The 25,145-nt window shown below is 34.8% G+C and overlaps 1 protein-coding gene across 1 annotated transcript in view; it reads left to right on the top strand.

Annotated features, from left to right (window-relative positions):
• The window catches only part of Galntl6 (polypeptide N-acetylgalactosaminyltransferase like 6), a 1,054,334-nt gene that overhangs the window by 382,988 nt on the left and 646,201 nt on the right, over positions 1-25,145 (top strand). The window contains exon 2 of the mRNA XM_005075157.4: positions 7,801-7,909. Within this exon, the coding sequence (XP_005075214.2) occupies positions 7,801-7,909 (109 nt within the window). The remainder of the gene's footprint in view (positions 1-7,800; positions 7,910-25,145) is intronic.

The raw sequence follows: 25,145 nt of genomic DNA on the forward strand, positions 1-25,145 counted from the left end.
AGACCACAGAAGGAATATATAATTTATCAAATACTTTCAGGATAGTTGCAGAAGTAAAGAGATATTAGGGATTTCAAATTATGGTTTATTATAATACATTTCTGTAGACTTTGAAAATAAAATGTTTTCATTATTAAAACAATGTAAATTCTTAGAAGCCTTTAAAAACTCATCCCTTTGGTTAACATACATAGTAAAGATAAATATATGATAAAATTTTATAAATCTTCAGTTGTGTGTTCTGCATACTACACTACTGTTAAGAGAAGGAATCTAATCTGGAGTTATAATCAGTTGATTGGCCATTATCCCCAAATATAACCAGCACTATTATGAGTTATCATTCCACATAACCAAGTCTCCTGAAAATTTTGATTTTCAAAAATCTGTTCATTCTTTGTTTCATTTTCTGTAATGACACTGGATAGTTAATATTGTTTCTGCAATTGCCTTATGATGAAAATCACTCCGTGCTCTTAAGAGCTCAGAAACTAACATAAATATAGGGGCTAAATTTGCAAGCTCCAAGTCTTGGTAAGCTTAGCTAAGGCTGCACAAAACTGAAGATAACACCATCCATTTCTGAGGAAGCTTGAATGAAGGGTCATGTGTAAAGCCATAGCATAAATCTGGGAAAGGATTTCAGACTAGCAATTGTCACTTTGTTATAATCCTAGTGATATGATTCAGCAAAATATGCTTTACAAACACTGGAGTTAGTTAAACATAATTCAAATCACTGTTTGTATGTAACCATCCACATTTTCAGCTCCATAGAGAAAACTTATGATATAAAGATGCAAAGTGCACGGTCTAGTGCACTCACTTCCCTTAGTCTTACACCTTCATCTTGACCCTGTTACAGCCGACAATAAATGAAATCATAAAATCCAGAGGGTTAACTTCAGAATTTCATAGAATCTCGAGGCTTATTTTATTTTTTGTCTCCTGGGATAACATTACCTGTGAAACATTTGAGGTCTGCAAAATTTAAAGGGCAAGTTAGTTTTTTATACTAAAAGTGATTTTATGCCAGATACCAACTGACCAGTTTGGTCTGTGGGTATACATAGATGCAGAAGATGTTGATCATTCAAGACAGACTGCAGACTACCATACACTTCCAACTCAGGAAGGAAAAAGACTTCAGAACAATAACAAAAATAATGCGTTCATTCCCATGTTTCACATCATTTCAGTACACCCTAATATACAATGCATGGAGTTCAAAGCCCCAAATATGTTTTTTTATTTGTCTCCCATTGTTTCCTAACTTTTGCCTAAATAATTTTACATAATAAAGTTTGGATAATGGAGAATCATGAAAATAACTTTTTGTTGTGTTTTCTTTCTATTCATATGATTTAAAGACAGATGTACTTGGTTAAAATTCTAGCTTGCCTCATATTAGTTTCTTAATCTTTTTAGCGTTATCAATGTGTAAATTTAACATTTCTGAACTTTAATTCAACCCCTCATGGTTATAAGATTATAATTATATATAACAAATGTTGATTTACATTTTTCCTCTCCATGATGTTGGTTTTCTGTAGTGTCCAATTGTCTAAGGGAAGAATAAAGGTGCCTATAATGGACAAGAAACTTATTCAGGTCCAGTGTATGAATTCACATATTAGTATATCAAATTGATATTTATATTGGTAGATCATATTCTGTATAATGTATCATTTATATAATCTTGCTTTCTGCAATTGCACTAGAATTTTCAAAAGCCTGGAAGATTAAGCAGATTTTCAATAAAATAATTGATATTAAAAATTGATATTAGTTTGCTCTTTTATGATAAGGCAATGCTGCATGCTTACTCTGATTCACTGCTTAAATGGTCTTTTGATGTAGGTACAGGAGGTACGGGTTTTATTAGACTAAGTCCATGCCAGTTTACTAAGGAATTGACAGGAGTTATAGACTCCCTGTCCATCATTGCCATCAGAAACCCCAGTTTTTATTTGTTTCTCTGGATTCAGAATCCTTCTAAAAGATCTGAGTGTCTTCCAAAGAAAAGTCAAGTGGTTCCTATATACTTTATTGTGAAATAAGTCAATTTATTGATTAAGACCTATGATAGGTTTTAGAATACATTTGTTCTTCCACATGACATACAGATATATTTTCTTAATGTCACCACGTTGTACTGTGATAAATAATACTCTAACAGAAATAGCACAGATCATCTCATTTTTAATCACAAGTTATTTTGTTTTTATAACAAGATAGTTTCCATTTTAAAATGGTCATCTTCAAGTATATTAGTCCCTAGAACAGTATATACCACATGTATCATGAACTCACTCAACATTTGAGCTTTCTGACCCTGGTAACAGGTTGCCTAGAACCCTTCTCTTGATGCATTAAAAAGTGTATTAATATTTGATAAATTCTGGGTTCAAATTCTAACTACTGTATATGGTTTATAGTTATGTTTCTCTTTTTCTTGATATTTTTATAGTTAATTACATGTGACAGCATATCTATGAATAAAATATTCACAAAGCAGAAAGTGTTCTCACACATAAATAGTTGACCTACTGATGGGCCTGAAATACTCACGAAGGTACAATGCTTTTCATATTTATCTTACCTTACACTGTTGTAGATAATGGGTCTTCATCTCTATAATCATTCAGGGACATAGGATTTGAAAAGCAAGAGAGCAGCAAAGAGGCTAGAGCACTGGAGAAAAGGTCAGACTACTAGTGGGTCATTTACCGGGTGGGTATGCTTTCAGAATTGTTGCTGCTACGCAAATACACTCCAATTGATTCAAATTCATTCACCCATCATTGTGTCATGTAGAAAGGATATAAGAATACCTAATGTCATAGGCTATCAGTGAGGAGACTATAAATTGGGGCACATGAACTTCTGCTCTGATAATTGTGTCACTCTCACACACATGGACTCACCAGTAAGCAGAAAAATCAACCTGAGAACAAGATATTAGTCTTTCTTTTCTACTTAGTTTCCATTATTAATGGACATGAGTCAGGACTGATGGTCTATATTTCTAACCATTTGCATTGTCGCCTGGTGACACACTGTGATATAGATAGAAGAGACATTAAGACAGGAAATCTTAGACATCATTTATTAAGGCATAGTGTCAGATGTTTCACTTCAGTGTGACCCATCCTCCATCATAAAACATTCTTACTATGCCAGCTAACCTTACAGGAGCACAACACTGCTTAATAACACATACGAAATGAACACAGTAATCAAGATATTCATTTTATGGAAAACCAATGCTGGACTTTCTACTCCAACTCTGGATCTATCTACCTTAGGTTTATTAGTGCCACCACCCTCAGCTTTATGTAGTTTTTTCTTTTCTTTTCTTGGTAGAGTTTGAGGTGACACTATTCTCTAAGAGCCATGAGTAAATGTCTATTCACTTAGAGAGGGAACCAAAGACGGACAAAAGTAACAATAACAACAAATCTTAACTTCATAAACCAATGAGTTTATTTTGTGACAGTGTTTCATTATACAGGAGTATGAATAAAACATTACTTAGATCAGCACAGACAACTAAAGACAAGTGTGTCACAAAAGTCTAGACCAGTATGAATGGAAATCATAAAAGCTAGAGCCTTGAAATTGTCTAAAAGACTTGTAGGCAGCTCTAAAGGTTTTCAAACCCTTTTCAGGTCTCATAATTTTTATGCAACCTCAGGAAAGGTGAAGTCTTTTGCCTCAAGTTTGTTTTGGGGACATCCTGAGATTCTTGATTTGTGTATTTCCTCATTTTTATATACCTATTTTTTATTTTTAAATTTAAATTTAAATTAGAAACAAGGTTGCTTCACATGTCAATTCCAGGTCCCTCTCCGTTTCCCTCACCTCCTCCTGTGCCCTCCCACCAACCCCCCCCAATATCCCCTCATTCCCCAGGGAAGGTGAGGCCCTCCATGGGAGTGTCCATCTTCTGTCATTTCATCCAGAGCAGGGCCTAGACTGTCCCCCAAGAGTTCAGGGTGATAGTGCATCTCTCATTGTCAGATGGGAGTCTAAAGTCCATTTGTATACCCGGGATAAATACTGATCTTCTACGCTAGGCGCAATAGATTACCTAGGCCTCCTCACTGACACCCACATTCAGGGGGTCTTGATCAGTCCCATACTGGATTCCCAGGCATCAGTCTTAAGGAGATAAATTCAGAATTTAATGTTTTTTTAAATGCTCTTCTCTCCAGCGTGGAGTATGTCATTTTGGAAGAAAATGCTACACAGCATGGTGATTTTATACAAGTCAATGTCTGGTGTCTTTCTTGATTGCATTCTACCTTATTTGTTGAGACAAATGTAGAAAACCCCAAAGCTTCTGGATTTGTGTAACCTGTCTGGCCAATGAGCTAGAGCAATATTACTTCTTATTCTAACACTAGAATTATAGTCACATGTTGACATTCCTGCCCTGTTAAGTGAGTGCTGGGGATAATGGCTTATGTCCTTATTCTTTTGTTACTGTCCCTTTACCCAATGACCTGCCTGTGTAGCCTGTTGTCTCTTTTTCTTATTTTTTTCTATTTGAAACTTACTGGAAGCTACTGTTTCGCTATATGTAGACTGGGCTCATTTTAAATTTGTGATATTTCTCCCTTATCTTCCTAGTGCTAGGAATTCAGGCCTTAACCAATATGCCCAGCCATAGTTTGTTTTCATAGACACACTAACGATTAATCGTTTAGAAAGGTCTGTCCTACCAATGCTTTTAGAAAAGAAAAAAAGGATAATTTGATATTTTCTGTTCAGGTTTTATTTTCACAGAGAAATACCCTTTGGGAGCAACTTCCATCCTCCACGTCTGATGAGTGGAGGATCTATCTTCCTTTAGTATCGTATCTTTTTAACACTGTTTGCATCTTCTTTCTTCCTGTTTCTTACACATGTTGGCCCTCATTTCCCAAACTCCTCCCTAATTATTATTTTTTTACAAGTTATTGCTTTTCCAATGTCCTTAATTTTCCTTCTGCCATTTCTGTCTCTAAGGAAGTGATTTCTATAAAGCATTGAAGAAATTCGATTTTTTCTTTGTTAAATTATCTCTGTGTTTTATATTGCTTTTGGGTACTCTCAAGTTTGCAGTATCTTTAGGCTTACAAATTATCTGTTGCCCTTTCTCTCAGAAATCTGGCATCTCTTTGCTCCATGTCCACACTAATGAACTGAAAGTAACCGGTTACATGAAGCACTGTGCATAATGAGTTTTCTGGTGAGGAGAACTCTCATAGGTACTAGCTTTTTGACAGGACCAAGTACAATATCTCTTCATTGTGATTCCAATGCTTCATGCAGGAGTTTCTCTATGTCTGGTCCTTGGGTGTTAGCCTTGAGCTAGAACCGCTCTGGAAGTACAGTGGGAAACGTTAGGTAGGTTAGTAAGGGTTTTTAGATAGACTGACATGGAACCTAATTTTTCAGTAAATCAAGACATTCTGCCAAAAAGAAATCTTGTCATTCAAATTCTCATCATGTGTGGATAGGGAGTAGAGTTGTTGGACCTCAGAAATCACCTTGCTGTAGTTAGAGACAGAAACCAGGTCCAACTGCCTTGTATGAAAGATGTCAATCTTTTTTCATGTATTTTTTATTTTTAAATTTAAATTAGAAACAAGGTTGCTTCACATGTCAATCCCAGGTCCTTCTCCCTTTCTCCCCCCTTTCTCCCATGCCCTTCCACTAACCCCCTCATCCTCCTTCCCCAATCCTTATTCCTTTCCCCAGGTAGGGGGAGGAATAAGATGTCAATCTTTAATCACACTTAACCTCACTCTAAGAAATAACCAAAACCTATTATTCTTATGTGCTATTGGAATTTTGCCCTAAAATCCTTAGTCTGCCTTGCAGATTTTTTTTCAATTTATAATAAGTTCATGATGATCCAACTATTGGTTTTCTAGATGTCTCTTTCATGCCCTTTCTTTTGTGGAGGATGTTAAGTATCAAATTTATCCTCAGTACATCTGAATTAAGAGTTACAATGAGTTCTCTACTTTAAGTATACCCAAACATGGGAAAAGCATCATGCTAAGTAACCACAGAAAGTTTGTGTCTCAAAAATTTTTTCCAAGTATCATATCTAATCTATTCACCTGCAAGTTGTGTTTAAAAGTAAGCATTATCTATAGGTATAGATTTTATTATTGTTCACTGTTTATAAATAAATATGTGGCAGCCAGGCGTTGGTGGTGCACGGCTTTAATCTCAGCACTCGGGAGGCAAAGACAGGCAGATCTCTGAGAGTTCAAGGCCAGCCTGATCTACAGAGCGAGTTCCAGGACAGCCTCCAAAATAATACAGAAAAACCCTGTCTCAAAAAAAACCAAAAACAAACAAATACATAAATAAATACATGGCTAATATAAATCACAGGAAGTATACCTTAAATTCAGTTCCTTATAATACCTAGCTAAATTTTGCTGGTGTGCTAGTGTAATTTAAATGGTTGTTATCAATCCTCATATATGTCTCCTCTACCTTTACCATTCTTTTTTCTCTACATTCATTCTTTTAATCTTCATTCCTCTTAATACATTATATATAGTCACCATTATTTTTTTCCTTGTTTGCTCCTACAACATCTTATACTATTAAAAAAGTGTGAACTATGTAATTTGTCATCTAAATAGGAAAAATCATTTCTCTGACTTAAACCCTCTTGTTCTTTTTTACTCATTACATTTATCTCTTTCCTTTCATAACACTATTACTCTGTAAGCTATAAAGATAAAGTAATGGTATAAACAGGCACAATGGAAATGACATCTGATCCATGTCTAAAATCCATATATGAGTGACATCTAAAATAATATATAACACATTCTCTTTGCCTTGGAAATGGTCTAATGAAAAATACATAATTGGATTTATTTATTTTCAATAAATTGACTTTTCTTACTTGGTATAATTTGCTTCTTTATGTAATGTATAACTTATTTATGTGACTACTATGATTGTTAAAATAAATTTCTTTCAAAGTAATTTTTGTTTCTTATTCTAAACCATATATGTGATTTATGAAATAATTGACTCAAACAATATAAGCAAGGGACATTTCCAAATTGACATTACCATACATAAAATGTGTGTCATGACTATAGTTGAAGACTGGGTGACCACTTAAACCTTCAGTGTAAACATGAACTCTACTTTTCCAGAAATCTGATATAAGTCAGTACATTGGTGTTCATTAAGGCCACTAAGTCAGTCTTCAAAGAGCAATATAAAACCTGTGGTCACAACGTTTTCAACAAAGTTGTTATAATTCTCTTGGCTTCAGTTTAATTTCTAGGAAAATGGAGATTTGTCACCCAAGATTGTTATTAGAACTTAAAAATTCAGTATGAAAAGCATTTAAGATAGTACCAATCTCAAAGTGAGTATCGAAACAATTGTTGATATTATTAAAAAGCTATTCAAATACTTTTGACCAACACAAATTATACTTTATCAGTCAAATGAAAAATTAACTTAGCATGTCAATATCTACACATTACCCAAATGGAAACAAAAGCTGTACTCAACAAAGTCTCTAGATTAAATAAAATGTTTAACGATATGGTCTTGTGGGACGGGCATTTTTTCATTTCAAAGGTTAAAAAGGGTTACAAATGTTGGTTTTTCCAGTCAGCAGCAATGGTTTTAATCTCAAGCTATTCAGAGGAGCCATTTAATTAACAAATATTCGTGCATTGCCTGTTACATGCCCTGCTGTATTTACCAACCATGCAGAAGAAAATACATCCTTTTTAATGTGAATACTTTCCTTTTCCATAGACATTTCCACTGGGCCTGGGAGATGGGCAATTCTATTCATGGACAGATGGTCTGAGAAGAAAAGACTGGCATGACTATGAAAGCATTCAGAAAGATGCTTTGCGCTCAGGTATGAACTTCAGAGTAAGACAAAGCATTGCTTTTACTTTGTGTTTTGTTTCTTGCTACAAAGTTCTCGTGTCAGTTTCGTTTCTGAGTTCAGTAAAGATGCCTATCTTATGAGAACACTGGGCATCAGCAATGGGCAGAAACAAGATGACTTCAAATTTCACATACAAGTCTTTTGTTGACTGCAGAAGAGGCCATTGACACATCTATATTATCTTGTATTTCCATGCCTTTTTAGAATAATTCTTTGGATGATTTTTGGATTTTTTTCATTGAGACATGACCTGGTAAACCTGAGCTAGATTCATAATGTATAAATGGCAATGCAAAGCAATTCGGCCATGTCACAATTCAATTGGCTGTAACAATTTCATAAATTCCAGCATCTGGGAATCTGACATCGGTGATACTTGGACTAAGGGTTCAATAGGACCAACTAGGATTGAATTTGTGTAGCATTCCAGTCAGTTGTTATAGATAATAGAAAGAAATTACAGCAAAGTCCTTGTAGAAAGATTGACAAGAATGGAGTTGTACACTTTAAAATTCAGAGGAATGCATCATCAGCAGGAATCTGTGGAAGGGGAATGGCACGTACCAGGCAGCCCTCGTCCTCTCACTCAGTAGAGTAACTTTGCTCCTTCACAGCGAGGGTGTCACATAAATACGGTAACTACTGTTTGGAAAGATATTTGAACAGCAGTGAGATACTGCACCTGGGTCAAGTCAGAAGCATAGCATTGACTACCCAGTATGTGGTCGTCCTGGTCAAACATCCACAAACTCATCCCCTGGGCTATAATTACAGTGAAAGTGTTACATTGTCCTGACATAGTACAGGGCTGCTCTATTTCAAGTAGAGCTGATCCAATTATAGCTCTTTTCACTCTTTTCTCACAGCCTCTTCATTTTTTATCAAGCATAACCCACCTCTGCTTTTTTATTAAAGCAACTTGTCCCAAAGATAATTCCTGTTTTAAGAGAATTGATATCTTTTTAGATACCGTCTCCCCACCTTGGCCATGAGCCAATGAAAAACCACAGAACAGTTTTCCTCACCACCTGCTTCACCTGTTAACCCCTCATCTCTTTTTTCCCTCAGTTTTAGTCCACCTTTATTAATCTGACCATCTGTTCCTTATGCTTCAAGATGCAGAAGACTTTTTGGAGATGTTCACTTAACCTTGTCAAATGAATCTGTAACAAAATAAAAATATTAAAAATTTCACTAAATATCGAATAGAGGTTTAATACTAATTGCATTGCTTACTCTCAGAACAATTTTGTAAGACAGTAGCCAAAGTTCATATAAAGTTGAGTCTTTAAGATTCTATTAACATAATTAATATCAATTAGCTAACATCCTGTAGAGCTAGATAAGAATTAGGTTCATCTCAGACTACCTGCCCCTATTTCTGACATCAAGAGTAATATAATATTTTACTATATAATAATGACAGATCTATGGGACAAAGACACAATAGGTTAAAATTCTAGCTTTTCCACTTATGAACTACATAGCAAATCAATTTACACTTCCAACATTCTAGTTTGCAGAAATTCCATAATGATTAAATAAATGATAAATAAATGACACTAAAATACTTATTTGCACATCAGCTAATAATAACTACATTTAAATTTTATTGTATTTTTATTTTGTGTGTGACTGTGTGAACATGAGTGCAGTGCCCATGGATGCCAGAAGAGGGAATCAGATTACCTGGAACTGTAGCACAGTCTTTTGTGAGTTACTCACATAAATGGTGGTCACTAAATTCAGGTTTCTGGAAGACCACAATATATTCTTCCCTGTTGAGTCAATATTTCAAAACTGTCTGCAACTGTAAATATTAAATCATGTTAATTACTTTCGCATGAACGGTTATGTCTTCAGTTGGTGCGAACAAATTCTAGATACAAAATCCAGCACTAAAAATTTCTGCTTCATACCACATTCTACGTAGTTTATCTCCATATGGATCAAGGGATATTCAAGCAAACTGGTTACAGTTTTTTTTAAGTTACTAATGTTAAGGCTGTTTAGAGGCACTCAAATGACATGTAAGTATATCCTAAATGAAATTTTAGAGCATTCAGACACACATGAGTAGATCCTCGAAATTAAATAAACTTCTGCACATACAAGATCCAGGCCAAGTGTGCCATTGTGTCTCCTCTACGACTGAAATTTTACATTTATTGTATCACTGTTCTCCATAGTTATTACCGCTTGTATATTTACCTTTATGCACTGTGCTGGAATTTTATTTAGAGTCTAATCATACACAATCTTTTTTTTGTTCCTCACTTGCAATTATTTTCAAAATTAATCTATGTTAATGTATAAGACAAGTTGATTCATTACTGCTAATTTTCTACCACATTCTCTTTGTGGTCATTTGGATATTTTCAAGGTTTTGGTTAGCATGTATAAATCTTCTACAAAGACTAGGAACAATATTTTCTGAAGAATATATCAAATAGTGTACTTGTATGTTCAAGGAATTCATATCATTGGCCAAAGTAAATTATTCCCAAATTCTTATGGCACTTTCCCTTCAGTCAACAATGGACTAGATTTCCTTGCTGCAAGTCCCAGTAAGCACTTCACCCTGTAGTACTATTTCCCCAATTAATTGTAATAGAATTAAACATAATCACTACAATTTGCATATTATCCACTTTAACGAGATTAGTCTCCTGTGAGTATTAGCTGTTTTTCTTCCAATTGGGGGAAAATTCTAATTAATTTCCAAGTTGATTTTTATTTTGCTATTTGTTATGAATCTATACAATGTGGCTATTTTGCTTTGGACATTGTACTTTGGTGGTTAATGTAGTAAAATGTAATATGTCACATTTCACAAACTTCTCAAAGCATCTTTGCATGTGTAGGCTATGAAACAGTTCTTCATTATAATGTGATTAAATTCTATTAGTTCCTCCCTCCCTCCTTTCTTCTACCATTCTCCTCTCCATTGTCCCTTCCTCTCTTCTACTGCTTTCTTGCTTCTGTTATTGTTTTTACTCTCATTGTGAGGTCCTGGGTCTGCACCTAGTCTCATAATAACCTATGCTTCACACCCATATGCTGATAATTTCCTCAGGATAGGTCATGCCAATGTTCTGTACCATTTTTTTCAAAAGCTTAAGAGATTTACCCTGTATATTTAAAACCTAAACCCACATGTTGATTTTCATATGGAAGAATTTAATAATCTAGGAATTATTTTATTTTAGCTGATTGTACATTCAAGCTTCAGTATTGTTTAGTGAAAGTTTATTTCTTCCATTTATCTGGCTGTTGAGAGGTATAAATTAAATTTCTGTATTATTATGGTATCTTTAGAAGCTCTTAATCCTAGTCAACACACAAAACTCTGTCATATTATAGAGTAGTTCATATGTAGAATCTTTATAGTAATTACTAACTTGCTAATAAAAAATAAGGAGTGATTTTCTTGCTTATGTTTTTGCAAAGATGTGTCTCTGCATATCCATCTATTATTTCTGATAGGCATGAACAGAATATATGCACAGTTTAAAATTTTTGGTTATAAAATGTACTAATATATTAGAACATAATGTTTACCAAATTACCTATTTTAGGTTAAATCAGCCTTTTCTATGATTCAGGGGATCTCATAAGTTGATTCTTAGGTTTTTAAGTGCTAATCTTAGGATAAAAATATTATATAGATATTTGCATATTTTTAAAGCTTTATTACCACTATAACTTGCATATAGACATGTTAAGAATTTTAATATCGATTGGAATTTAGGAAATTCTGAATATTAAAATTATCTACTCATATCATTTAGAGTTTACGGTGTCAGGATTCCTCATATTTGGGAGTTATGACAATGCTGTTTTAATGTTTATCTTTTCTAGACCTTATGACTTTAGTTCTCTCTGTCTTGTCACAAAACATGCTTGGGAACACCAGGGTATGTGTTGAACAGCTGGTAACAACAGCTACCTTTGACTTCAGTAAATGACTATAATAGCAAATTAAATCCTTTTTTAAGATTTTATGTATAACTACCATTTCACATCTATCTAATTTCTTCATTGTACATGTACTTTTCCACAATTACTAAAATGATATAACATTCTTCATCAAACACACTTCTCAAACTTCTGGTTTTATTTTTACTTATGTGAACAGGTGCATGTGCGCATGTGTGTGTGTGTGTGTGTGTGTGTGTGTGTGTGTGTGTGTGTGTGTGTGTGTGTGTGACATTTGCCACGGTTTGCATGTGAAGATGAGAGTACAACATTCAGGAGGCATATTTTAGAGTAACATTTCAGGGTTGAACTTGAGTCATTAGGTTTGCAAGTTACTGTTACGAGGTGAACTGCCTCAATAGTCTGTGAATTTAGTTTTATACAGCTAAAGACATATTGACTTCATGAAGTTTTTAGATCCTATGTATTGAAAAAGTAATTGATATTTCTCCATTAATTTGATATGTGGATAATTGTTCAAATAAAAACCAATGGATTATTCTTGAGGTAAACAGATAACATCAGGAAGAGGGAAAGAAAGAAAGAAAGAAAGAAAGAAAGAAAGAAAGAAAGAAAGAAAGAAAGAAAGAAAGAAAGAAAGAAAGAGAAAATATAATTTTGGTATAATAACATAACACCTGGTCATCTTTTATTGATGCATAATGTCACTTAACATATCACCTGGCATTCTTTTCTTTCATGAATCAGTGTATAATATTAATAGTTTACTGAGATTTACACCTGGATGCTGTATTCTCTAGAAAAGGTATAGTGATATTTTTCAGAGATGGTCAGTTTTAGGAAAGGACCAAAATTGTATTTCTTATTATTCATTGAATTAAATGTTAATGAAATGCTGCCTTTAATGGGCATTGTATAATCTAGAAAGTAAAAAATGAAATGAAAACTTTCTATTGGGATGTCTCATCTATATGTCTAAAACTAGAATTAAACTTATTGGAAACTAAATTGAGTAAAAATCATCTAGGGGAAATTTCCTTTAAACTTTACATTCTGAAAATAGAAATATAGAAACACCTCAAGAGATTCATTAAACTGAAATCCATTTGTACTATCACACAGACAATTTTATCTTTTAAAAATAATTCAGTTTGGAAGGGTGGAGAGTGAACTCAGTGTTAGAATACTTACCTAGCAATCACAAAGCTCTACGTTTGATTCCCATAACTGAAAATACAATTCAAGTCAGCTACTTGTAAAACTTTTAGTATCTCACAGTTTAGTAATATCTGCTTTCCACAGGCAAGAATGCATGTGATTTATTAGCCTTATTTTCCTCATTAGTAAAATATGGTTTGATGATCACACCTATCATAGTTATTTAAAATGTTAATTAAATTGCCCAATTAAAATGCTTATGCTGTTCTCTAAATTATATTTATATATTCATATAACCTTGATTTCTGCTCCTATCTAACTATAACTTGAATTGGCTATAATAATTTTTTCTTAAGCATTCACATATAATCAATATAGAAAAATGTGCAAGAATTTTCCCTGTAGGTGGTGTACCAATTTGTACTTCAGATAGACTTCTCCCTTATGCTAGCATTTATATTATAGAGTATTTTGTGAAGTTCTGCCTCATATAAGTGTTCCCCTAGTATTGTATTTATGGCTTATCAAGCACCCCTTTCATACGGTACAGTTGTGATTATTATCAAATTATTTCTGTCTATAAATGCACATAATTTTCAAAGGTCATATATTTAGATCATAATCCTTGATCATGAAAGAAGAAAATGTGTTTTGCTGTAGAGAGATATGTTCTAATAAAAATGTCCAGAGACAAACTGATGAACAGCTAGTAAAGCAAAGGATTTGATTTAACACAGATCTAAGAAATCAAAGTTTAATTGGACATTTTGCCTGAATTTCAGTTCACATAATTTTTCTGCTCTAATTATTTTTCTTTGTTGGAATTATTACATGAATAGCTAAGTGATAATGAAACTTACAACTCTGCTTCCTACCAATAGCCACAATGAAAACTCATACATCTACTGCATCTAAAATGCTCATCAACACCAGTGAAAGGGTCAATTTGATGACTCATGAAGTTTGGTACTGTTTTGCTCTGCCTTTTTTATTACAAGAGAGATGCAATCCTTACGGAGTTGCACATTTGTGCAGAATGTATAAGCTTTAGAAAGAAGAGTAAGGTAATTGAAAATTGAGCTTGAATCTTTGATGACCTGGACCATGATATCAACAGTATGACACTAAGTTTCCTCATGATTCTATAACAACCCAGAGACACCTATGATTGAAGGAACCCATTCATTTGAACCCTTATTGCCATTAATGAACTGTATTATATTTTAGACACAATTTCATAGAAATTCAAGCAATTACTTGACCCTTCTATCAAAATTTATATCCAGAGGCAGGCCCAACTTTGTGAGTAATGAGTTATGAACCTTCTTGCCCCCATTTATTAATGAATACAGAGTAGAAAATGTGTTTCTATCCATGAGAAAATATGCAATGCCAGAGCTGGAGACTGACATCACAAGGATACATTAAATTTGACTTGATAAACTTTGCCTTAATAGCACAAGATCTTAAGCAGCATTCATGCTAGATAAAAGCAAATGTTACTCTGACACTTTGTAGCCAAAGACACGTGACACAAATGCTCCTTAGGAATACTAGAAGCCCAGAACATGGCTTACTTGAATGAAAGATTTCCCTGCCCCTAATTTGTGTAATAAATTTGCATTATTTATAAACAATGCTTCATAAAATAGGGGAATAAAACAAGACTGAATAGCTAATTTAATTTAATCAAGTGTTTGAAGTGCTGATATGAAATAACCAGGAGAGCACAATGGTATTATCATCATCAAGTATTTAATAATGATGTGAATTACCATGGTGACCAACTGAGCCTTAGGGATCCAACTTTGTTATTGGGTGAAAATGACTAGATTAATATATCAGGCAGTGGCCTACATAACAATCCAATAGAATTTAGTAGTACATGTTAATTTGACTGTAGATATTATGATTCTGAGCTGTTCGTGCAAAAATATATTTTTGTTATTAAAGAATCACACTCGTAAGGCATCAATTGAAATTGTGGTAAAAGGTTTGTGACTGGAAAATTAGTAGGGACATATTTATTTTGTGGTCCCATATTTTGTAATGACAAGTAATTTTGTGCACAAATAAAATATTTATAATTTCACATATGCCTTACAACTATTTTCGAATCAAACTAATAGCATTAGACTATCAAAACTTGAGATATTTTCATTATATTTTAGGACAAAGACTTACCTTTTTTTAAACTATGTATTCCTTATTGTCTATACTAAATTTTTCTTATTTCTTTCTTTCTATGTTTATAGTGTTTTAACATATAGAGAGTGATTTCTTGTACCTGAATACATGTCATATGAATAGAAATCCCAGGAACACAAAAATTAATAGTAGATTTACACAAAAATAGTTCAGGAACGTTAAGGGAGATTTCTATATGAAGTCAATACAGAGCCTATATTATACACAGTCTAATGACAACAACGTGATCCTATATTTTTAATTCTTATCATCTCTTAGTTGTCTTTCCTCACCTCTACTCTTTATGCTCATAATGCAAGAAAGCTGAATCACACTGTCTCAAGCAATTGCAAGTAACAGAAGAGCTTTTTATTTTCTTCATTATAGAATTAAAAATTACATTCAATATATTTTGATTCCATATCCTCACTACCTGCCTACTCACCCAACTTTATGTTCTTGTTCTCTCTCTCCCTCTCTCTCTCTCTCTCTCTCTCTCTCTCTCTCTCTCTCTCTCTCTCTGTCTCTCTCTCTCTGTATATATATATATGTATATGTATAATACAAACAAAAAAAGAAACACAAACAGAATTCCTCCCAAAATAAACAAAACTGGAAACTGCAAAGCGAAAGACCACTAAGATAAAAAGGTCAAACAAATCAAAATGAGACAAAAGTCTGTGAATAAAACCCCTGAGTTGTTGGCCACCTACTCCAGGGCAAAGATTCTACCCTGAAATGTGCTTAATCGACTCAGTAAGACTCCACTGGACAAAACTAATGTTCCATTTACCAGCAGGTATTAACTGTATATAGGTGCTTGTCCAGGAGTAGATTCTATGGCCATTTTACCCTTTTCAGTACTGGAACTCAGTCTACTCAGTCTAGCTTGAACTTGTGTGTGCTGCTTTGGCCTGTTTTTCACATTTGCATCCATCATTTTGTGTCTGGAATAAAGTTTCCGTCAAGTCATTCATCATCTCTGGCTCTTAGGATATTTACATATCCTTTTTTGCATGGATCTCTAGACCTTGAAAAGAGAATTTGGGGACGATAACCCATCTAGATATTCCAAAGTATCATGAGGAATCATCAACAGTGACAACAGAATTTCTCTGATTTCTGCATCTGCTACATTTAATAACTTCTGTTTTCCTCTCTCCAAAACCTTGTCATATTTCTAGGCCCACGGGGGTCTTGTAAAACCTCACAAAGAATGCTGTCAATCTTCTGTACTCATCTTCTCCACAGCCAGGTGTTTAGCTTCGACTGCAAACTCCTTCTGTCCCAGACACTAGGACATTCACGCATAATAGAAAACTTCCCAAAGCCATCAAACACAACAACACTCAAGGATTTGTTTGGTCACAGTAACACCAAAGGAACCAACAGAAAAGTTAATCCTGTAAGGTTTAAAATGAAAGTATGTAATACTGTTGAGTTTATAATGTTAAATGTGGAACCAGGACAGCGGTGGCAATTATTAAATATAGCTAAATGATGTATTGCTTTAATGGAGCGTTCAAATAAGCTAGCAACAAGAGAAAGACAACATTTGCAATGAACAAATACAAATTACACAAAGGATCTTTGTGCTACAATGTGGTAGAATTTTCTATAATTAGAAATCAACATTTTACTAAAACAGTCCCCACTGATTGCAAAAGATCTAACTGCACAAAGAACACATTCTTGATGAGGCATCTTTTTCACTTGTGCAGAAAAATGTCATGAGTAAGTGACAAAATTATCAAAATTTACACTAATGAATGTGAATTCTTCTTTTATCTTTTTTCTTTTCTCTCTCAGCTTTTAGAAGTTAACATACTCAGTCAACTTTGTACTTACATATAGAATCCAGAAATGTTTGCTTTTAATCATACATTCAATAATCATTTCTTTGTTATTACAATCATTTTCATATTTTTATTGAAGACATTCTTTGCTCATACAACATATTCTGATTAATGTTCCCCTCTTTCTAATTCTCTTAGTTTCTATCAATTTCTCTTCCCTTCAGAGCCACTTATTTCTATCTCTTATTAGAAAAGAACAACCTTCCAAGAAATAACAACCAAAAGTAACAAAATAGAATATAGTACGCATCTTGTTAGGGTTTCTATTTTGGTGAAGAGAAACCATGACCACTGCAACTCATAAAGTGAAAACATTTCATTGTGGTATTTTAATCCATTATCATCATTGTGCATCATAGTGGCACGAAAGGCAGACATGGTGCTGGAGAAATAGCTATAAGTCCTACATCTTCACTCACAGGCAAAAGGAAGTGGTGTAACTTACCAGGTATGGCTTCAGCATATAGAAGATCTTCACAGTGACATAATTCCTCCCAGGAGACCATACCTACTCCAAAAAGACCACATCTCCTAATGGTGCTATTCAATTTGGAGGTTTTCTTCTACTGTATCTTCTTCTACTTCTCTCTTCATCCTTTTTATTCTGTTGATGAACCTTGCCTCTGCTATTCCTGTTTAAATTCCTAAATTGTTTATTTCCAGAATTCCTTCAGTTTGGATTTTCTTTATCATTCTGTTTCGATTTATAGGACTTGAAGAGTTTCGTTAATTTCCTTCAACTGTTTTTGTTTTCCTGGATTTCTTTTTGGAATTTATTAATTTCCTCTTTAAGGACCTCTATCAACATCAGGTGGTTTTAAGGTCTTTTTCTTGTGTTTCAGCTATATTGGAATATTCATGGTCTAGTGTGGTAGGATAGCTAAACTCTAGTGGAGACACATTGCTCTGCCTGACATTTGTTAGGCTCTACTACTGGTGTCTTGCAATCTGGTATTGGGATCATTGAAATTCTAGGTGCTGGTTTCTGGATTTGCCTTTGTTAGTTCTGTTTTTTGTTCCTTGGTTTCTATTTATTTTGTAAATTTTCAGAGAGTGTCATGCCTGTGACCTCCTGATAAGAAAGTTTTTTGGACCTAATAGTATGACCACTGGGAGACCTGGGTATTGGGAGCTGATACTTAGGGATGGATAAAGGCTAGGGATCTGAAGGGAGGGAAGCAGAGTATTAAACCAGGATCTGATTATTTTATCTCCTTGGAATTGGGGAGCAAAAGTGAAGAGAGGTCACCCAAGAAGGTCCTCTTAAGTGCTGGGTATGAGAATGGTGTGAAGATAGTGGGACAAAATGAGAAAGGAAGATCTACACACAGCCTACCTGCATTCTTGGCTGGTGTAGTCTGTGGTTATTTGGGAGTAACTGCTGGACTTAGGTGCTGAGATAAAGCAACCAGTAGGGGTGGGGAGGTTGAGAGAGGGGTATGTGAGATTAACAGGAGATTTGGGCAGAAAGGGAAAGGCAGACTACAGCGGGAGTTCTCATGCAGAGGTTGGATGAGACAGTATTTGAGAAGAGGAGGGACTGGTGAACGTTTTCGATTAGCTTACCTGTTTCCCTTGTCTGTTCTGCTGGTGTGTTCACAGGGAATACCTACTAGTGTTGGAGGGTAGGATACTGGGATGAGTTGGGGTAAAGAATGTTGGGGCTGAGAGAGGGGCAAAATCTTTGTAATTCATTATGGGTAGGATCAGTGAGGAAAGGGAGACTGCAGCAGATTTTCTGCTACAGAGCTGGGAAAAAATTGGGGTGTTGGATTTGAAGGGTAGAAGGGAAGGTGTGGCTAGACTCTGGCAGGAACAGCCCTTGAGTTAGTAGTGGATGGTGTTGGGCTGCAAAGCTGTGGGTAAGATTGAGAATTAGATCTGAGTGATCATAGAGAGAGGAGCCAGTATCCTCTTCTTAAAGTATACAATAACATGTGCAGTAAACATTTTTAAACCTTCTTAAAGAGAATAAAAATAATAAATAAGACAGAATACAAAGAATTCTGCCATAAAGGTATTAAAACCAATTTGTCCTGTAGTTTCATCCTGTAAAAAAATTCATGTATTTCAGAGAGCACAGGTTGTCATTTCCAGCAGGAAATTAGGTAAATAGCACCAAGTCCAGAGAAATTTCTCTTAATTTATCTAACCTCTTTAATTACCATTAGTAAGGGTGCATCCTAATGTTCAACTTTCATTTTGAAAACATCTCCTTATTTTAAATATTATTTGGTCTTTTAATTATTTATTTATTTATTTGTTTATTTATGGGGGGGCATACACATACCATGGCACATATGTAGAAGTCAAAGAACAGCCTGATGCTGTGGACTTTCTCCTTCCATCCTGGTTACCAGGAGAACGAATTCAGGTCCTCTGGCTTGACACCAGTTTCCTATACTAGCAGAGTCTTTGTACCAGCACAAGGTGTGATTTTTAAATTCCTGGGACTTTCATGAGTGTGTCCATACTCTTCATTAGTAATTGAAGTTATTCATTCATTTTCTTTAAATAAATTATTATGAAGATGAGAGACAAAAATTCAAACACAAGATAAATTAGTTTGGTATTGCAATGTGTCTCCAAACAGCTGTGCTAAAGGCTCTTGTGGCCTTAATAATTTCATGTTTTAAGCCATTGTTTAATGTCAAAAGAGACTGTAAGATTCCTTTTCCCCTAGAGAGTTGATATTTCAAACAAAAAATCATGCAAATATGCAATTACTCTATCTTTGACAAAAAGAGCTTAAAACATTGTTTAATTTAGTTCTCATTGGCTTGACAGCCCTCTACTGCTTCCTGTCATTAGAGTTAACACAGTGTGGTTTGTAGGTACATGAAAATAGCTTCTTTCCTCTTGCTTTTTTAATTATTTGACTCCCAAGTAAACAGAAAAATAATTAGTTCAGCTTTTCAGTTAATTGAAAAGTTCGAAAAAATAGTGATTTCTCAAAATATTAAAAGTATGAACTAAATATTTTATAATTCACACAATTCTACTATGGGACAAAGGCTATAGATTTTAAAAGTCATCAGTCTTTGGCTTTTACTCCAATAATATTCTTTATTTAACATTATTGTGTGTGTGCGCGTGTGTGTGCATGTGTTTGTGTGTGTGTGTGTGGTATTCATAGGCACATGTGTGTTCATGTACATGCAGATGCTAGAGACTAACACTGCAAATCTCCCTCAATCACTTGTCATATTTTTAGAGGAACAATCTCATTCTAACCCTGGAGTTGACAGTTAAGCTAGACAAGTTGGTTGGCAAGTCGCAGGCATTCTCTTGTCTCAAGTTCCTGTAGTTGGTGCTGGGATTACAGGCACACATGACTACACCCACGTTTTCACTAAGGTTATAAACTTGAGTCATGATGATTTCATGGGAAGTCCTTTTCTAAATCCCTCTAGCCCCTGAGCTGAATATTTCTAATAACTAGTACCTCTTCTTTTCTGCCCCTTCACATTTCTCATTTTGTCTATTTAATTATATTATTTCTATTCCTGTTATGTATACACATACATATCTCTATTGATGCATACCTGTGCACATGCAAAAACTGATTGGAAAATATTTAAACCAACTCTTGACAGTGACTATATGTCTGATAATTATATGTTATAAAAATTAATCTTTTTTAAAATGATAAATATGTGTTATATGTATATGAATTGAAAATTGAATGAAGCAGGAACTTAATTTATTGAGAAATAATGAAGTGATAATCAACTATATGTGTGTAGTCAACTAATATTCTAGTACTTTCTACTTGCAGGAATTATGTCAATCCAGGTAAATTCATTACATTCTCCACTGGTTATGTATCTGTATGAAGAATATTTTACAATACTGAGTTTATAATGAGAATATTAATTATCCAAGTGCTATTATTTGACAATATGTCATAGTCATTTTACTAAAGATCCCACAGCTGTCTCAAATGTCACCCATTTCCCATCATTGCCCTGAACTAAGGGTTCATTTTGTTTTATTTCTTCTGCAAAGCCTGTCCATCAGCTAACACTGTCATTTATTAGTGTAATCACGTCATGCTTTTGTCCCTCCATTGCCATTGCCACCTTGCAGTCTAAGTGTCGACCATTTTTCATCTGGACACTAAGAGTCACCCCTTCTATCATTTCTTTTACCTTTTGACTCTGGGTTCATTTACCCACAGAGTGAGAAGACTCTTATTTTTGTTAAGTGTGTGGTGTGTATGTGTGTGTGTGTGTGTGTGTGTGTGTGTGTGTGTGTGTGTGTGTGTGGACACTGGATGGGAAGGTCAGAAGGCAACATGGAGGAGTTGGTTTGCTTCTTCAACCATGTGGATCTGAGGTAATGAGCTCAGGTAGCAGTCTTGTCAAGAAGCACACTATGCCAACCAAACCCTCTTGCCAACCCCAGAGAGACATTTTCAAACTATAGCTAAACCATGGTTTGACCCCAACACCCACACACACACACCCCCCCCACACACACACACACATCATTTAAACTAACAGGTCACTGTCACACATTTTTGTAAGACCCAAACGTTTTCATTTGACATGAGTCCCTATGACATGTGACCCTCTCACTTTTCTGTCCTGATTTACTTCTCTGGCCATGGATCACTATACAGCTTATGTCCTTGAACTAATGCTTGCACTAACTAATATTCAGAATATTCCCAGTCCTTTCTCATCCATTTATATCTTGTCATTTGAATTAAAGACATTATTTCACCATCACATTTTTCTCTACAGAGCACTTAATATAATACCTCTGAAAAATTTTCAAGTAAGAATGAATTGATAACACAATGTATCACTTCCCCCACCTTCTGAAGTTTACCATTTGATAACTGTGGGCTATTTATTGCATTCACCTCCATGGTCCTGAGCAGGAAATAACTTTTTATGGTGAAGTATGGCAAACAGCCTTTCCCACACTATTCTGCTCTGCTGTAAAATTAAACAGCTTTGCTCTCTGACACTGATTAGTTTCCTTGTGGTTGGTAAATAGTGAATGATATCAGCATAATACAGCAGCCATGTTTGTTTGTTCATGTCTTTACCTGAATTAATATTTTAAGGGATTAGAGCAAGCCTTCTCTAATTAAACAGAAAGCCTAGTAATATAGGAAGTTTATAATTGAAACATAAAATGTTACATCAAAATTCTCCTTTACTTAGAAAGAAGTTTGTTCACTTTCAACAAGGACTGTTTTTCTTTGCCCCAATTATTATCTAAGAGAACTTCAAATAATCATCTATAAGCACATCAAGGTCTGCCCTGCAGAATTAAAAATGACTTACTGAAAAGTCTACACCACTGCTTCTCAACAATTCCTCAAGTTGTGAAGACCCCCAACCGTATTTTTGTTATTTTATAACTATAATTTTGCTACTGTTACCAGTCACAATGCAAATATTTTTGCAGATCAAAGTTTCCCGAAAGAGTTGTGATCCACTTATTGAGTACCTGTGGTGTGCACTATTACTCAGCTCTTTGGTGTCCAAGAAGCATGTCTTAAAATAGTGAATGGCTTTAAGCATACACATCTTAAACAGGGAAGCATGAACTGCAAGGTTCAGCTGAAAGGGAATGGTTCTACATACAAACAGGTGGCAGAAATTGGATTTTTGTTGAGAGTCAGTGTGTGGAGAACAATATATGGTCTTGCCAACAGCCTAGGAGGTTTGGGGATTTACATGGGACCCTGTGGCCAACAAGTCAATTGGTTATACCCCATTCCCACTAGAGAAAGTTTCAGTAAGAAGAGATAGCCAGTTGAGATTAATCTTTTCAGTTATTGAAGACTTCATATGTCCTTCATATGTTTTAGAAATTTTCTCCTGAACTGTGCTTTCATCACCACCCCTCAGATGCCCATCAATTCTAGCTGTCTCTCCATACATTCCCTCCTTCAATCCTTTCTTCCCCCTTCCTCCCTACCTGAACTTCCTGTTCCTGTTCATGTCCCCACCAATCTCTATTCCACCCATTAAATCACAATTGTCTTAGTTAGTGTTGCTGTGAAGAGACAACACAACAAAGGCAACTCTCATTTAAGAAAGTATTAAATTGGGGCCTTGCTCACAGTTCCATAGGGTTAGTTCATGATCATAATTTGGTAAAAAGCAGATAGACATAGAACTTGATCATTAGCTGAGAGCTTTACAGCTTGATCTGCGGGCATGGGTAGAGAGGAAAAGCAAACTAGTCCTGCTATAAAAGTGTGAAACCCTAGCTTACCCCTAGTGACACACATCCTCCAACAAGGGCACACTGCCTAATCCTTCCCAAACTTTTCACTCTGGAGATCAGGCATTCAAATATATGAGCCAATGGATGCCACTTTTATTCAAACAAAATTAAATAAACCTGTTCTAGCATAAATAAATGACATGAGTAATAGTATATAATTTTTCAGTATTACATTGTCTATTGAGAAATTTTATTAACAACTTTTCTTTGGAATTCTGTCTTTGATGTGTGTGTGTGTGTGTGTGTGTGTGTGTGTGCTTGTGTGTCCCCAGAGTCATAATTTCTTGTCTATTGTGTTTTGAAATTTTTGCTTGTAAGAACTTAGTTTTTAAAGATATTTTGTGGGTATTCCACAAAAAATAATAGATAAGATGTCACTCTAGAGAACATTATTTAGTTATTGCAGGAGCTTGAGGATATAAGTAACTGCAGAACTTTTATTAGTGTTTGGTCTGCATTTCTCAGTCCATGCTGCAATATATATGTACATCTCAATATGATGGTGATGGAAGAACCAATAAGGTTAAATTTCTGGAGAAATGGTCTCCCCACAGACAAAGACCAAGATAAGTAGCACATTTGTTCTTTTGTACAGAGGCTCCTATTTGGTTTTGAAAACTTACATTACCTTCAACCAATTTACATTGCCCTTCCCTGACAACTACTTACCACTCTCCTTTGTTTCCACATTTTCTGTTTGAAAGATTTTAGTAATATTAGTACTAAAGCTCACTGTCTATTTTAAATAAAACGAGTGAAAAGTTTCTAGAAGTTCTAGACACTTGTGTTACCTAATATGCCATTTGATTGCTTAGAATTTATGAAAAATGATATTTATTTTATCCGCCTGCCCTGTTGATTATAATGAAGTGTATATACGCGCACGACTGTAGCTACTAACTGCATGTACTGACCAATTCATTTTTGGTCCTGAAATTTCCCATAGCCTTCTGAGCCTATCATTGGAGATGAGCAGTATAATCAGTAAGCTAATACTGTGATTATAGCTGATATTATAGTGTCCTGACTCTTGCCCTGTATTCAATTTTGTTTTCAGTGATAATTTTTGCTTATTGTTCATTGAAAATAGAAATCTGCAACTGCTAAAGCTTTTCCAGCTTTTAAACAAGCCTAGTTCCCTTAGTGCATTGTGTATCTTGAGTTTGCTGCAGTTGTCTCTACACTTTTAACAGTCGAGAAATGGATAGCTGCAAAGACTGGACTGAAATGAACAACAGCATAGCTAGAATTCATTAGGATCAGATGACAGTGAGAACAAACCAGAGATGTGAAAAAAATTAGACGATGCACCAGAAAAACAAATTGACAATTTTATTCCTTATTGACTTAAAAACCATTCCCAAAGAGTTGTATGCTCTGATGTGTTGGCACTTTCAGTGAGCTGCTTTCTTTGAAATTTACCTCAGGTCAAGATGAAAATGGTAAAGACGAGAGAGGAAGGGCTCGAATGATAAAATTATTGAAAGTTCAACATGGCCAGCACAGAGAGCACTGCTTCAGAGAGATCAACAAACCAGTTTTGGATTTTGCTTCAAACAAATGATCCAAGATTGAAATAAGAAATACATTGCTTTAGGTCACAAATCAGAATTTTATGACATGTTGCTTAGAATTAAAAACTAGAAGCTACACTCAAGGCAGATAACTCATTTTCTTCCAAATCCTGAGCAAAAGAAACAAATGCATAGTGTTCATAATCACTACAATAGCATACAAAATGAGTTAAAAATTTCAAATTGAAATCACAATTTGTCTTCTTTGTAAACAGGCACTAGTATGTCTTCAATGAA

The sequence above is a fragment of the Mesocricetus auratus genome, unplaced genomic scaffold (assembly GCF_017639785.1).
Source record: "Mesocricetus auratus isolate SY011 unplaced genomic scaffold, BCM_Maur_2.0 Super-Scaffold_6731, whole genome shotgun sequence".
Taxonomy (NCBI): domain Eukaryota; kingdom Metazoa; phylum Chordata; class Mammalia; order Rodentia; family Cricetidae; genus Mesocricetus; species Mesocricetus auratus.